At 43.5% G+C, this 17029-nt stretch overlaps 1 protein-coding gene across 50 annotated transcripts in view; it reads right to left on the bottom strand.

Moving 5' to 3' along the window:
* The window catches only part of LOC106584897 (calcium/calmodulin-dependent protein kinase type II subunit beta), a 94503-nt gene that overhangs the window by 65539 nt on the left and 11935 nt on the right, over positions 1-17029 (bottom strand). For all 50 annotated transcript variants that reach the window (XR_006761843.1, XR_006761842.1, XR_006761850.1 and 47 more), the window contains exon 2: positions 12367-12461. Coding sequence is in view for 20 of the 50 variants with exons in the window: in XM_045707146.1 (XP_045563102.1) it covers positions 12367-12461 (95 nt within the window). In the remaining 30 variants the exon portion in view is untranslated. The remainder of the gene's footprint in view (positions 1-12366; positions 12462-17029) is intronic.

Genomic DNA, 17029 nt, shown 5'->3' with positions numbered 1-17029 from the left:
CAAGTAATTGTCGAATATTATCTCTAATATATCGTCCATGTCCAGACTTGATTTGCACCTACAAAAAAATGTATATGAATTATAATCCACATAATAATTCACAGTTCCAGTTGCTGCAGAATTATTTTCCTGCGGTGAGAAACTGGTTCAAATTAAGATATGGCATTTGTAATGTATGACTGAGTTTGTTCTAACCTAATGGTGTCTATGAGAAGAGTTTATGACTGTGACTCATCATGGTATTGGAATGGAAGGCAACCATATTTTCCACCTTACTCATGAATAAGGGAATAAGGGACAGGCTGAATCTTCTACTATATCCAATAGAAGTCCAGTATGCTAGCATTAGGGTGGGTGGGTGAGTGGGTGGGTGTGTGTGTGTGTGTGTGTGTGTCAGATGAGAGTCCCGTGCTAAAGGCATGTAGAAGCACAGACGCATGGCCCGCAGCTTCCAAGTGCCTGGGGTGCCTTCTCTATCTCTACACCCCCCCCCCACACACACACACACATTAATCTGTCAATCTCACTCTCTTTTCCTCGAAATCCTCCTACTCTATTGCCTATTTCATCATATCTTGCAACATTTGATTTGAACAAAAACATAAATACGATTTGGCAAGTCAAAATCATGTTCATGTCCATTTGTTACACCAAAAGGAAATGCATCTTTGAATGGGAAATATGTTGACTAAAGTCCATGTAGTGAAACATCAAGAACAGTACCCGTGAAGTACCCCCTCATGTGCATTTTACCAGTAAGCCTATGGTCTCATGAGTCTTCTCAAGTACCCCCTGTGGATAGGCCAAGTACCCCCAGGGGTCCTAGTACCGCTGTTTGAGACCACTGATCTAAGCCTGTAGCCTACATCCCATCGACTCAAATACTAGGTCATTGAGGTACAGTAGATACATAACACACAGCTAGCTATCTTCTGCCATATAGGTAGAGAGTATATACACTGTGTATACAAACCATTTAGAACACCTGCTCTTTCCATGACATAGACTGACCAGGTGAATCCAGGCAAAAGCTATGATCCCTTACTGATGTCACCTGTTAAATCCACTTAAAATCAGTGTAAGGGGAGGAGACAGGTTAAAAAAAAAGATTTTTAAGACTTGAGACAATTGAGACATGGATTGTGGATGTGTGCCATTCAGAGGGTGGATGGGCAAGACAAAATATTGATGTGCCTTTGAACGGGGTAAGGTGCCAGGCGCACTGCTAAAGCACTTACCCCGTTTTTGAATGTGTCAAGAACTGCAACGCTGCTGGGCTTTTCACGCTCAAGAATGGTCCACCAACCAAAGGACATCCAGTCAACTTGACACAACCGTGGGAAGCACTATATGGGCCAGCATCCCTGTGGAATGCTTTCGACACCTCATAGAGTCCATGCCAAGAGGAATTTAGGCTGTTCTGAGGGTTTTGTACACACAGTAGTACAATACAGCACAACTAGACGTAATGTTTCCTTTCTTTTCATACTACAGTGCATTCAGCAAGTATTCAGACCCCTTCACTTTTTCCAATTTTTTTTACATTACAGAATGGATGAAATTGTACCCCCCCCCAAATGTACACACAATACATCATAATGACAAAGCAAAACAGGGTTAGAAATCACCTATTCAGACCCTTTACTCTGTGCTTTGTTAAAGCACCTTTGGCAGCGATTACAGCCTCAAGTCTTCTTGGGTATGACGCTACATGCTTGGCACACCTGTATTTGAGGAGTTTCTCCCATTCTTCTCTGCAGATCCTCTCAAGCTCTGTCAGGTTGGATGGGGAGTGTCACTGCACAGCTATTTTCAGGTCTCTCCAGAGATGTTCGATTGGGTTCAAGTCCGGGCTCTGGCTGGGCCACTCAAGAACATTCAGAGACCTGGCCCGAAGCCAATCCTGTGTTGTCTTGGCTGTGTGCTTAGGGTCGTTGTCCTGTTGGAAGGTGAACCTTCGCCCCAGTCTGAGGTCCTTGGCCAGCTCTCTTGCTATCTCTCTCAGAATGACCTTCTTGATCCAAATCAGTCAGGTTACAAGACTGGTCATTCAACTGAGACTGCTCTTCTCTGTGTCACGGAGGCTCTCCGCACTGCTAAAGCTAACTCTCTCTCCTCTGCTCTCATCCTTCTAGACCTATCTGCTGCCTTTGATACTGTGAACCACCAGATCCTCCTCTCCACCCTCTCCGAGTTGGGCATCTCCGGTGTGGCCCACGCTTGGATTGCGTCCTACCTGACAGGTCGCTCCTACCAGGTGGCGTGGCGAGAATCTGTCTCCGCACCACGTGCTCTCACCACTGGTGTCCCCCAGGGCTCTGTTCTAGGCCCTCTCCTATTCTCGCTATACACCAAGTCACTTGGCTCTGTCATATCCTCACATGGTCTCTCCTATCATTGCTATGCAGACGACACTCAATTAATCTTCTCCTTTCCCCCTTCTGATAACCAGGTGGTGAATCGCATCTCTGCATGTCTGGCTGACATATCAGTGTGGATGACGGATCACCACCTCAAGCTGAACCTCAGCAAGACGGAGCTGCTTTTCCTCCCGGGGAAGGACTGCCCGTTCCATGATCTCGCCATCACGGTTGACAACTCCATTGTGTCCTCCTCCCAGAGTGCTAAGAACCTTGGCGTGACCCTGGACAACACCCTGTCGTTCTCCACTAACATCAAGGTGGTGACCCGATCCTGTAGGTTCATGCTCTACAACATTCGCAGAGTACGACCCTGCCCCACACAGGAAGCGGCGCAGGTCCTAATCCAGGCACTTGTCATCTCCCGTCTGGATTACTGCAACTCGCTGTTGGCTGGGCTCCCTGCCTGTGCCATTAAACCCCTACAACTCATCCAGAACGCCGCAGCCCATCTGGTGTTCAACCTTCCCAAGTTCTCTCACGTCACCCCGCTCCTCCGCTCTCTCCACTGGCTTCCAGTTGAAGCTCGCATCCGCTACAAGACCATGGTGCTTGCCTACGGAGCCGTGAGGGGAACGGCACCTCCATACCTTCAGGCTCTGATCAGTCCCTACACCCAAACGAGGGCACTGCGCTCATCCACCTCTGGCCTGCTGGCCCCCCTACCTCTGAGGAAGCACAGTTCCCGCTCAGCCCAGTCAAAACTGTTCGCTGCTCTGGCACCCCTATGGTGGAAGAAGCTCCCTCACGACGCCAGGACAGCGGAGTCAATCACCACCTTCCGGAGACACCTGAAACCCCACCTCTCCCCCCCCCCTAAAAGATTTAGATGCACTATTGTAAAGTGGTTGTTCCACTGGATATCATAAGGTGAATGCACCAATTTGTAAGTCGCTCTGGATAAGAGCATCTGCTAAATGACTTAAATGTAAATGTAAATGTCTGAGCGCTCTGGAGCAGGTTTTCACCAAGGATCTCTCTGTACTTTGCTCCATTCATCTTTCCCTCAAACCTGACAAGTCTCCCAGTCCCTGCCACTGAAAAAAATCCCACAGCATGATGCTGCCACCACCGTGCTTCACCGTAGGGATGGTATTGGCCAGGTGATAATCAGTGCCTGGTTTCCTCCAGACATGACGCATGGCATTCAGGCCAAAGAGTTCAATCTTGGTTTCAGCTAACCAGAGAATATTGTTTCTCATGGCCTGAGAGTCCTTTAGGTACCTTTTGTCAAAGTCCAAACGGGCTGTCATGTGCCTTTTACTGAGGAGTGGCTTCCGTCTGGCCACTCTACCATAATGGCCTGATTGGTGGAGTGCTGCAGAGATGGGAGAACCTTGCAGAAGGACAATCATCTCCACAGAGGAACTCTGGAGCTGTGTCTGATTGACCATCGGGTTCTTGGTCACCTCCCTGACCAAGGCTCTTCTCCCCTGATTGCTCAGTTTGGCCGGGCAGCCAGCTCTAGGAAGTCTTGGTGGTTCCGAACTTCTTCCATTTAAGAATGATGGAGACCACTGTGTTCTTAGGGACCTTCAATGCCGCAGAAATGTTTTGGTACTCTTCCCCAGATCTGTGCCTCGACAGAATCTTGTCTCGGAGCGCTAGGGGTAATTCCTTCGACCGCACAGCTTGGTTTGTGAGCTGACAATCATTGTCAACTGTGGGACCTTATATAGACAGGTATGTGCCTTTCCAAATCATGTCCAATCAATTGAATTTACCACAGGTGGACTCCAATCAAGTGGTAGAAACATCTCAAGGACAATACATGGAAACAGGACGCACCTGAGCTCAATTTGGAGTCTCATAGGAAAGGGTCTGAATAGTTATGTAAATAAGGTATCTGTTTTTTATTTTTAAAACATTTGCAAAAAAATTACAAAACTGTTTGGCTTTGTCATTATGGAGTTTTGTGTGTATATTGATGAAGATGTTTATTTATTTAATAAATTTTCGAATAAGGTTGTAACGTAACAAAACGTGAATACTTTCAATACTTTCCAAATGCACTGTATATACAGATGTAGAAACTTAATTTGAGCCAGTTTTCTACAGCAGGAAAATAACCCTGCAGAAACAGGAAATGTGAATTATTATGTGGATTATAATGAACCTTTTCACATGTATCAACAAACGGGTGTGATGATTCCACAGTGGTCCTTGCAGCATACACTCAAACCCGTATGATTAGAACGCTATTTAGGACGTTCGGTTTCAACAGTCAGCATTTGAGCTAGTCACACTGTTTTTTCACAGAAACATTTTGCACAAAACATAGTCCTTACAAAGTTATGTCCTGACCAGTTTATTTTTGTATGCAGTGTTCATTCATTCACAGATGTAGCGACAGCACACACAATCAACCAACCGGAAAATGTAGGCTACATTAGTCCTAGTGCAACTGAGAAAAGATTGATGTATTTAGATAACTCTCGGCTGTCAGAAACCACAATATGAATTAGCTAATAGCAATTACTATTTATAATTCATCACATCACGGGTGAGCTCACCATTGATCTAAATAATTGAGTAAAACACTTTCTAGTAATCGAAAGTAATCCAGTGGTTCCTCCTTTAAAAGTTGCAAGCTTACACAGCGGGACTTAGAGGTGCCCAGGGTCAGGGCTTCATTGCTCCAGACCACCACAAGGGGGAGTTAGAGCACACATTATGCATTTGGGTCCCAATGTTTTTATATGACCAATCATATCGAGTGGTTCCAATGACGAAATTGACTCCAGCCACCCGTCCGTGGTGACTTTCTTCAGCAAAGATGGCTGACAAAACATTATGGGGGAAGCAAATGTAAGTAGTTATAACGTCATAACGAGTCAAGTAAAAAAATGTACAACTGAGAGGAAAATGTTAGTTACTGTAGAGACAAACGACTGTGTATATTTTTTGGTCATAAAGTTAATTTACGAAAATCCCTATTTAGTACGTTTTTTTTCAGTCATATCCAATTCCAGGTGTATCAAACTCCATTATTTGAATGATGCTGTGTCTGAATGTATGTATTACAATTATACACTTCAACAGTGTTTACCACTCTTGCTCCTGGGACATCAATGATTACACATTGTAACTAATAGACTAGAAACAGGATTTAAGTAAAGGCTGATTTGTAATTCATATATACAGAATAAAAAACAGTCCATCCTGCCAGCACGCCCACAAGCGTGCTGAATGATGCGTGGAAAAGAGCGAGGAACGAGATGGGAGTGACAATCCAGGATATTTGCTCTGAGACCGGCATAATAATGTAATGAAACAAGCAGGAAGAAGGTTTCGAACCCTCAACATTCTAGCCCTGTCCAGCACGCTATCGATTGTGCCCAAATGTATTAATTGGGGTTGGGGCCGATTGTGACTAAAAACACTATCAATTGGAATCTTTAACATGTGGAAAGGGGAAAAGGTGCAGGATAGGCTATTAGCTTAACAATAGACTATTCAACCTTTACTAAAGAATTGTCTAATAGGTGTGAACCCCCCCTCGACAAGTCTGGTTCATCCTTGGGAGCAATTTCCAAATGCCTGAAGGTCCCACGTTCATCTGTACAAACAATAGTACACAAGTATAAACACCATGGGACCACGCAGCCGTCATACCGCTCAGGAAGAAGACGTACTTTGGTGCGAAAAGTGTAAATCAATCCCAGAACAACAGCAAAGGACTTTGTGAAGATGCTGGAGAAAACAGGTACAAAAGTATCTATATCCACAGTAAAACGAGTCCTATATCAGCATAACCTGAAAGGCCGCTCAGCAAGGAAGAAGCTGCTCCTCCAAAACTGCCATAAAAAAGCCAGACTACGGTTTGCATCTGCACATGGGGACAAAGACTGTACTTTTTGGGGAAATGTCCTCTGGTCTGATGAAACAAAAATAGTACTGTTTGGCCATAATGACTATTGTTATGTTTGGAGGAAAAGGGGGGAGGCTTGCAAGCCGAAGAACACCATCCCAACCGTGAAGCACGGGGGTGGCAGCATCATCATGTTGTGGGGGTGCTTTGCTGCAGGAGGGACTGGTGCACTTCACAAAATAGATTGGATCATGAGGAAAGGAAAATATGTGGATATATTGAAGCAACATCTTAAGACATCAGTCAGGAAGTTAAAGCTTGGTCACAAATGGATCTTCCAAATGGACAATGACCCCAAAGCATAGTTGTGGCAAAATGGCTTAAAGACAACAAAGTCAAGGTACTGGAGTGCCATCAGAAAGCCCTGACCTCAATCCTAGAGAAAATTTGTGGGCAGAACTGAAAAAGCGTGTGCTAGCAAGGAGGCCTAGAAACCTGAATCAGTTACACCAGCTCTGTCAGGAGGAATGAGCCAAATTTCACCCAAATTATTCTTGGAAGCTTGTGGAAGACTACCCGAAACGTTTGACCCAAGTTAAACAATTTAAAGGCAATGTTACCAAATACTAATTGAGTGTATGTAAACTTCTGACCCACTGGGAATGTGATTAAAGAAATAAAAGCTGAAATAAATAATTCTCTCTACTATTATTCTGACATTTCACATTCTTAAAATAAAGTGGTGATCCTAACTGACCTAAGACAGGGAATTTTTACAATGATTAAATGTCAGGAATTGTGAAAAACTGAGTTTAAATGTATTTGGCTAAGGTGTATGTAAACCTCCGACTTCAAACTGTACATCTCTGTCTCACTCCAAGACAATATAGCCATCGAGGTTAGCTAGCCAGCTATTTCCGTCCCCCGCGACGCCATTTTTCCTAACCCAGCCAACTATTACCGATGAGCAGCATTGTTGAAACTAAATACACTACAAGGAACGTCTTGATTAGTGTTATGTTAGCTAGCTAGCTACAAAGTTGCTTTGTAACATGACAAGGTGTAGTACTGAAACTACCGAGGTTACCTAGCCAGCTACACGTTCAAAGTCAACAACGCAGCCACTGCTAGCTAGCCTACTCCACCAGCCAGCAGTACTGTATCATTTTAGTCAATAACATTTTTGCAACGTAAGCTTAACTTCCTGAACATTCGAGACGTGTAGTCCACTTGTCACTCCAATCTCATTTGCATTAGCGTAGCCTCTTCTGTAGCTTGTCTACTATGTGTCTGTCTATCCCTGTTCTCTCTCCTCTGCACAGGCCATACAAACGCTCCACACCGCGTGGCCGCTGCCACTCTAACCTGGTGGTCCCAGCGCGCACGACCCACGTGGAGTTCCAGGTCTCCGGCAGCCTCTGGAACTGCCGGTCTGCGGCCAACAAGGCTGAGTTCATCTCAGCCTATGCTACCCTCCAGTCCCTAGACTTCCTGGCGCTGACGGAAACATGGATTACCACAGATAACACTGCTACTCCTACTGCTCTCTCCTCGTCTGACTACGTGTTCTCGCATACCCCTAGAGCATCGAGCCAGCGGGGTGGTGGCACTGGAATCCTCATCTCTCCCAAGTGGACATTCTCTCTTTCTCCCCTGACCCATCTGTCTATCTCCTCATTTGAATTCCATGCTGTCACAGTTACCAGCCCTTTCAAGCTTAACATCCTTATCATTTATCGCCCTCCAGGTTCCCTTGGAGAGTTCATCAATGAGCTTGACGCCTTGATAAGTTCCTTTCCTGAGGATGGCTCACCTCTCACAGTTCTGGGTGACTTTAACCTCCCCACGTCTACCTTCGACTCATTCCTCTCTGCCTCCTTCTTTCCACTCCTCTCCTCTTTCGACCTCACCCTCTCACCTTCCCCCCCTACTCACAAGGCAGGCAATACGCTTGACCTCATCTTTACTAGATGCTGTTCTTCCACTAATCTCATTGCAACTCCCCTCCAAGTCTCCGACCACTACCTTGTATCCTTTTCCCTCTCGCTCTCATCCAACACTTCTCACTCTCCCCCTACTCGGATGGTATTGCGCCGTCCCAACCTTCGCTCTCTCTCTCCCGCTACTCTCTCCTCTTCCATCCTATCATCTCTTCCCTCTGCTCAAACCTTCTCCAACCTATCTCCTGATTCTGCCTCCTCAACCCTCCTCTCCTCCCTCTCTGCATCCTTTGATTTCCTCTGTCCCCTATCCTCCAGGCCGGCTCGGTCCTCCCCTCCTGCTCCGTGGCTCGACGACTCACTGCGAGCTCACAGAACAGGGCTCCGGGCAGCCGAGCGGAAATGGAGGAAAACTCGCCTCCCCTGCGGACCTGGCATCCTTTCACTCCCTCCTCTCTACATTTTCCTCTTCTGTCTCTGCTGCTAAAGCCACTTTCTACCACTCTAAACTCCAAGCATCTGCCTCTAACCCTAGGAAGCTCTTTGCTACCTTCTCCTCCCTCCTGAATCCTCCTCCCCCTCCCCCCTCCTCCCTCTCTGCGGATGACTTCGTCAACCATTTTGAAAAGAAGGTTGACGACATCCGATCCTCGTTTGCTAAGTCAAACGACACTGCTGGTCCTGCTCACACTGCCCTACCCTGTGCTTTGACCTCTTTCTCCCCTCTCTCTCCAGATGAAATCTCGCGTCTTGTGACGGCCGGCCGCCCAACAACCTGCCCACTTGACCCTATCCCCTCCTCTCTTCTCCAGACCATTTCCAGAGACCTTCTCCCCTACCTCACCTCGCTCATCAACGCATCCTTGACCGCTGGCTACGTCCCTTCCGTCTTCAAGAGAGCGAGAGTTGCACCCCTTCTGAAAAAACCTACACTCGATCCCTCCGATGTCAACAACTACAGACCAGTATCCCTTCTTTCCTTTCTCTCCAAAACTCTTGAACGCGCCGTCCTTGGCCAGCTCTCTTGCTATCTCTCTCAGAATGACCTTCTTGATCCTAATCAGTCAGGTTTCAAGACTGGGCATTCAACTGAGACTGCTCTTCTCTGTGTCACGGAGGCTCTCCGCACTGCTAAAGCTAACTCTCTCTCCTCTGCTCTCATCCTTCTAGACCTATCTGCTGCCTTTGATACCGTGAACCATCAGATCCTCCTCTCCACCCTCTCCGAGCTGGGCATCTCCTTTCATTCAGATCTAGGATGTGTTGTTTAAGTGTTCCCTTTATTTTTTTGAGCAGTGTATATATATATATAAAACATTTCTTACCGAGCCTTTCCATAAGTCCACGCAAGTTTCTTCAACTGTTTTCTGACTGTAATTAGAGTGATGTTGATGTTGTGACGTGATGCCAGCAGATTACAGATTGCCTTTGCCGATCGCTCATCATCTTCTGAATATAAGCAAGTGATATCTGCTAAATAATCAAGTTAGGTTTCTCCAGAAATAAATAATTCTAAATAACAAACTGGTTTTATTGACAAATTAGTGAGAATGTCTCACCCCATGTTCAAGAGTTGCCTTTTTCTCGCTCACTCTATGTTAAATGAAAACGAAATCTCCAAAATATTGTTACTTTTTAAACAAAGCGATTATTATTACTATTATTATTATTATGTCACGACCTGACCATAGAAAGCTGTTATTTTCTATGGTAGAGTAGGTCAGGGTGTGACAGGGGGGTTTTCTAGTTTAGTTTTTCTATGTTATGTTCTAGTTTTGTATTTCTATGTTGGGTTTTGTTTGGGATGATCTCCAATTAGAGGCAGCTGGTCCTCATTGTCTCTAATTGGAGATCATACTTAAGTAGGTGTTTTTCCCACCTGGGTTTGTGGGAGATTGTCTTTGAGTTAGTGTATGTTTCATCGCTGCGTCACGGTTTGTTGTTTTTGTTATTCAGTTTATTTGTATGTATTGCATAGTTTCACAGTGAAAATAAAATGTGGAACGACACACACGCTGCACTTTGGTCCGCTCCTTCCTACGACAACCATGACATATTCATTAATTTTGAATTATATAAAAGCCCCTTAGATATTCTCATACTGTCACAGATCCTAACAGAAAATGCCCCTTAAATACTAATTTAGAGTCCTCCAATCCTCTAAATGTAATTATTGGCAGAGAGTCACGTCATTGAAAAAGAGAACACCAATATTTCGCTTATGGTAGGCCTACAGTATGAGTCTCACTAGTGTTGAGTAATGTGCTGTTAAAAATTGTGTAGGTCTTATTTATTTAAAGAGTATATTGAAGTTAGAAGCAAAAGTCTACAACTATTTTATCACCATTTCACACTCCTCTGAGGCAATCATGGGGACTGGTCTTGATAAATCAATGAGATTTTTATTTTCACTTAATCTCTGTTTGGATATTGGTTAGACAAGAATTAGAAAATTAGAGTGCAGGAATGTTATGCTCTTAGTGCAACCTTTATTTAACTAGAACAAATTCTTATTACAAGGACATCCTACTCCTTCCTCGTGCCCTGCGGGGATTCTTTAGCTAAATAGCCCAGTATTGTACAGCCAACCGTCATGTTGTACAGCGTTATATTTTCCGTTCCAGCAAGTACCAGTCAAAAGTTTGGACACACCTACTCATTCCAGAATCTTTCTATATTTTTTACTATTTTCTACATTGTAGAATAATAGTGAAGACATCAAAACTATGAAATAACACATATGGAATCAGTTAAGAACAAATTCTTATTTACAAGGACAGCCTACTCCTTTGACAAGTTGACAAGTTGAAACATAGACTGGACCTGCTGTTTCGACTCTCTCTCCCCCTTTTTCTCTGCCCTGATTAAAACTTCTGGTGTGTAACAGTCTCATCAAGTCAATCTGCGTGACTAGTGTTAGCCGGGGCCTTATGGTAATGCAGGCTGGATAATCTGGTCATGGCAGTAATGTCATTACATTCACTAATGTGTTCCTAGATCCCCAGGCCCACTACGTGGAAGGACAGCCAGCCAGAGCCTTCAAAACAAACTGTTGCCTAAAAAGATTGGAGATAAACTAGTCCTTGTATCTTCAATTCAGCTACTGTATAAATAACAACCTGGAAATGAATACCAAAAAGATTCCAAATCAAACTTAATAATTTGTATCAAAATAGATCTATGACATCTGATCATCCTGAGGCAACACAACCATTTAAAATGGACAAAATAAATGTGTCAAGCTGAGTGGGGGTCAGCCATTTTAATTCCCAAAGTCAAAAGTGGAATTGACCCCAACGACCCAGATTCAAGTCCCTGTTGTGTCATTCTAAAACTGGTCTGACAGTTGCCGAGAGAGAGAGAGAGAGAGAGAGAGAGAGAGAGAGAGAGAGAGAGAGAGAGAGAGAGAGAGAGAGAGAGAGAGAGAGAGAGAGAACACCGGCCTCTTCAAGTTCCAGGAGGATCCCCCCCCCCACTAATACCTGTTGAAATGTTTGTTCACCACAATAACAAGTAGCCCTCATCTGTCTGTCAGACCTGGGTTCAAATACTATTTGAAATCATTTCATATACTTTAGCTGTGCTTGATTGAGTTTGCCTGGTGCAATGGACCCAATTAAATAGCTGTAGAAGAACACTGCAAACTCCGTCCATCTGGCACCACAGGCAGGCTCATGCAAATGCTAAAAGTATTTGAAAGATTTCAAATAGTATTTGAACCCAGGTCTTCTGACACCTGGCAGGGCAGAGCCGCCTTAGGGCTCCAGTTACGAGGCAGAGAGGGCAGCAGGAGATTTACACTGTGCAGCTGGAGGCGTGAAACACACCCTGCAGTCATTGTGGACCTAAAGGCCCTGAGTGGATCTCATGGCCATGGCATCTGGCCTTGGCTTTTTCTAAAACAGTTACCCAACATGTGTGATACTGATTAACATTACAACGAATGGGAAATACAAGTGGGAAATACAGGCCAATGCTTTTTCATGACAATATACAGTATACTGTACTGTAGGATACATCTTTTTAATGCTGATGAATATAAGGTGTTTGTAAATAGTTTTAATAATAGGGGTCCCCCAAGGTTGAGCAACACTGGATCATGGCCTATTCAGATGGTTCATGGATAGTAGGATACAGCAGTGCAACCTAAATGTAAACATTAAAAAAAGACAGCACAGAGCTTAAAAATGCTTACCTCTTGCAGATAGCTTTTTGGTGTTGATTATTTTGGCGGCATATTCCTGTCCAGTACACAGCTTGACACATCTGCGCACCACTGAAAAGGCTCCCCTGTACACAAAGACAAAAGGAACAGAACATCCGGTCAGACATATTACATAGTGTTGACGTGTCTGGACTATCATTAAATGTGAAGACTTATTTTATCAAATCAATTCTCGAGGTGTAATTATTATTACGTGATTAAGCTAATCATGTAAACTTTAATTAACTAGGAAGTCGGGGCACCACATAATTTTTTTATAGTCTCTATTTCCCGAATCGACTCTTCAGATATTTTCATATCTTATCGAGTACAGTCTTCTATTAATTATTATTAATCTTTACCTCATTAGTCTCATTCCAAATGTAGTAAAATTCTTGGTTATCTGCACGAATCCTAGTTTCCATAACGAATCAGCAATATACAAATTGGCTTAATGATTTATTTACTAACTAACTAAATAATCACAGAAATGCATCACAAACAAACAGTAGATATTAGTTACCAACAATGATAGAAAAGCCCGTAGTGGGCTAAGCCGATATGACGGCTTGGTAGTCAAAGGAAATGGGTGGGGACTGAGAAAGAGCGGGAAAGACAAAATGGATTCACTACACAAAGTTTAGAATTATATTTATTGAACTGCTAATCCTTTGTGCATGAACGGCCGCTCATTCGAGAATAATTGCAATGTATATATATTTACTGTCGATGTTGTCTTTTCTGTTGAAATCCTCGATTGTCCTGTAGGGTTCATCAGAGTCTCTGGTTAACTTTACCAGAAGTCACAATGTCTTTCATGGTTGTAGGTGGTTAGAATGGGTGCTTCAGAGTACCATTCAGAAATGTTTCTCATAGAATAGATGCTTCGTCGGTTGTCTGTATTCTCGTTCTAGACTTACGTAATGTCTAGCTGCAGACTAGTAATTATACATCTAAGATTTGCTCTTATTCTGTAGTGATTGATAGTCTCAGAGTTTAACCATTTCCAGCCGTGTAGCCAAAGCTCCACGTGGTATGGTCTTGTCCTTTGGTAGAGTTGTAGTGCCAACTACTTCAACATGTCGCGTCAGCTGCATGTTTTCTAGTCTGGTGCGAATTTCTTCAGGAGTGGGTTTTATCCGCTGTCGAAGAAGGGGTGGTTCTATGACGGCTAATGTGATGTCTGGGTTTACGGGGGTGTGGCCACTGACTAGTTAATCTTTATATGAAAATCCATTCTCTCATTTAGAAGGTTAATATCACATTACATATTTTCACAAATAGTTTCATGTTTAATCACATACATTTCACAATATTTAGATGTAAACCTGACAGCTGGGAAATGTACACTTTAACCTGTTGGGGATAGGGGGCAGTATTTGCACGGCCGGATAAAAAACGTACCCGATTTAATCTGGTTACTACTCCTGCCCAGTAACTAGAATATGCATATAATTGTATGATTTGGATAGAAAACACCCCAAAGTTTCTAAAACTGTTTGAATGGTGTCTGTGAGTATAACAGAACTCATATGGCAGGCCAAAACCTGAGAAGATTCCAAACAGGAAGCGCCCTCTCTGACCATTTCTTGGCCTTTGTCATCTCTATCCAAAACAAAAGATCTCTGCTGTAACGTGACATTTTCTACGGCTCCCATAGGCTCTCAGAAGGCGGCAGAACGTTGAATGATGACTCTCCAGTCTCTGGCTGAAAAACAGTAGCGCATTTGGTAAGTGGTCGATCTGAGAACAATGAGACTGGGGCGCGCGTGCACGAGACGACTCCATGTTTTCATTTTCAGTCTTTGAACGAAAACAGGGTTTCCCGGTCGGAATATTATCGCTTTTTTACGAGAAAAATCGCATAAAAATTGATTTTTAACAGCGTTTGACATGCTTCGAAGTACGGTAATGGAATATTTTGCATTTTTTTGTCACGAAACGCGCCGGGCGCGTCACCCTTCTTTCCCCTTTGGATAGTGTCTTGAACGCACGAACAAAACGCCACTATTTGGATATAACTATGGATTATTTGGAACCAAACCAACATTTGTTATTGAAGTAGAAGTCCTGGGAGTGCATTCTGACGAAGAACAGCAAAGGTAATCCAATTTTTCTTATAGTAAATCTGAGTTTGGTGAGTACCAAACTTGGTGGGTGTCAAAATAGCTAGCCTGTGATGGCCGGGCTATCTACTCAGAATATTGCAAAATGTGCTTTCACCGAAAAGCTATTTTAAAATCGGACATAGCGATTGCATAAAGGAGTTCTGTATCTATAATTCTTAAAATAATTGTTATGTTTTTTGTGAACGTTTATCGTGAGTAATTTAGTAAATTCACCGGAAGTGTTCGGTGGGAATGCTAGTCACATGCTAATGTAAAAAGCTGGTTTTTGATATAAATATGAACTTGATTGAACAAAACATGCATGTATTGTATAACATAATGTCCTAGGGTTGTCATCTGATGAAGATCATCAAAGGTTAGTGCTGCATTTAGCTGTGGTTTTGGTTTTTGTGACATTATATGCTAGCTTGAAAAATGGGTGTCTGATTATTTCTGGCTGGGTACTCTGCTGACATAATCTAATGTTTTGCTTTCGTTGTAAAGCCTTTTTGAAATCGGACAGTGTGGTTAGATTAACGAGAGTCTTGTCTTTAAAATGGTGTAAAATAGTCATATGTTTGAGAAATTGAAGTAATAGCATTTCTAAGGTATTTGAATATCGCGCCACGGGATTCCACTGGCGTCCCACCTAGCCCAGAGAGGTTAAGAGATACCGTTATGTGTGTTTCCTGTCCTTCATGAGATCACCATCATAACTGTCCCTTATCTGTCCACGGACCATTCCCACATTCTCAGAAGTGGAAATATTGTTTAATTCTCCCATTTTGGGGATTTAGGAGTTTGGCCAAGTCTCTCTTAGTTCTGGTAGACTCTCTCAATACTGCATGGCAGTTTCTACCAGGTATTCATGACCTGTCGTAAACTCATAAAACTGTGGAGAGAGGGGGGGGGGCTATGATCCTCCCCCCAGGGCACGTCATGACAGTGTATAACATTAACATTGCAATGAAGGAGCCATAGTTTCTCTGAATGTTATACAAGGGGTATTTTCTAATAACATTTTCTGCCAGCACAGCAGTGTGTCTGCCTTCTGTCCTTGGGTGGCGTGCTAATGGTGGTAATAGAATATACTATAAGAGTCTGGATAATAGGTTCCCCTGAGGTTCCCACCACAAAGTCAGTAAACACTGTAAGATCAGTGTGTGAGTGTGACACGTGAGAAGGTTAAAAACACAAAAGCATGTGTTGTTTTGTTTGTTGTTGTTTTTTAAACCAAGTATGCCCGCTGCAAAATCTGTTTTGCAAACACTTTCTTTTCATGTCAATATTGCTGAAGTACAAAAATCCACATTCAAAAAGAATCAGAGCAGTTTAGTTACAAATACTTGCTTTATCAGTTTGAACTAAATCAAACTGTATTAACTGCACCAGTTCATGACATTCCTTTCTCCTTCAAATCAAATGTTATTAGTCACATGCGCTGAATACAACAGGTGAAATGCTTACTTACGAGCCCCTAACCAACAATGCAGTTTAAAAAAATAAGGATAAGAATAAGAAATAAAAGTAACAAGTATTTAAAGAGCAGCAGTAAAATAACAATAGTGAGACTATATACAGGGGGTAGCGGTACTGAGTCAATGTGCGTGGGCATCGGTTAGTTGAAGTAATACGTACATGTTGGTAGAGTTATTAAAGTGACTATGCATAGATGATAACAACAGAGAATAGCAGCAGTGTGAAAGAGGGGGAGATGGGGGGCAATGCAAATAGTCTGGGTAGCCATTTGATTAGATGTTCAGGAGTCTTATGGCTTTGTGGTAGAAGCTGTTTAGAAGCCTCTTGGACCTAGACATGGCGCTCCGGTACCGGTTGCTGTGCGGTAGCAGGGAGAACAGTTTATGACTAGGGTGGCTGGAGTCTTTGACAATTTTTAGGGCCTTCCTCTGACACCGTATAGAGGTCCTGGATGGCAGGAAGCTTGGCCCCAGTGAAGTACTGGGCCGTCCGCACTACCTTCTGTAGTGCCATACCAGGCAGTGATTCAACCAGTCAAGATGCTCTTGATGGTGCAGCTGTGGAACCTTTTGAGGATCTGAGGACCCATGCCAAATCTTTTCAGTCTCCTGAGGGGGAATAGGTTTTGTTGTGCCCTCTTCACGACTGTCTTGGTGTGCATGGGCCATGTTAGTTTGTTGGTGATGTGGACACCAAGGAACTTGAAGCTCTCAACCTGCTCCACTGCAGCCCCGTCGATGAGAATGAGGAGTGTGCTTGACGTTATCACTGATATTACACCGTTTGGAAAATATTACACCGTTTGGAAAAGGGAAAGCAAGGGTTAAACTTCAGCTATTCAGACATGAATATTAACACTTTCACAGACACACACATTCATGTTGTCACATATTTCAACAAACAATTCAACAACATCCATAAGGACGACCGAGTGGAGCCCACACTCCTTGCATGTCTTCCCTGCCTTGAGCACAGCTGGTTTGTGTGTGCAGGTGGGCTAGGCAGAGCTCCCAGCTACCAGAGTCAATATCTTAACACAGTGCTCTTTATTTCTTCCTGTTTCTTCA

This window comes from Salmo salar, chromosome ssa24, assembly GCF_905237065.1.
Source record: "Salmo salar chromosome ssa24, Ssal_v3.1, whole genome shotgun sequence".
Taxonomy (NCBI): domain Eukaryota; kingdom Metazoa; phylum Chordata; class Actinopteri; order Salmoniformes; family Salmonidae; genus Salmo; species Salmo salar.
The sequence above is the reverse complement of the archived record's forward strand: the minus strand, read 5'-3'. Positions and strand labels throughout refer to the sequence as shown.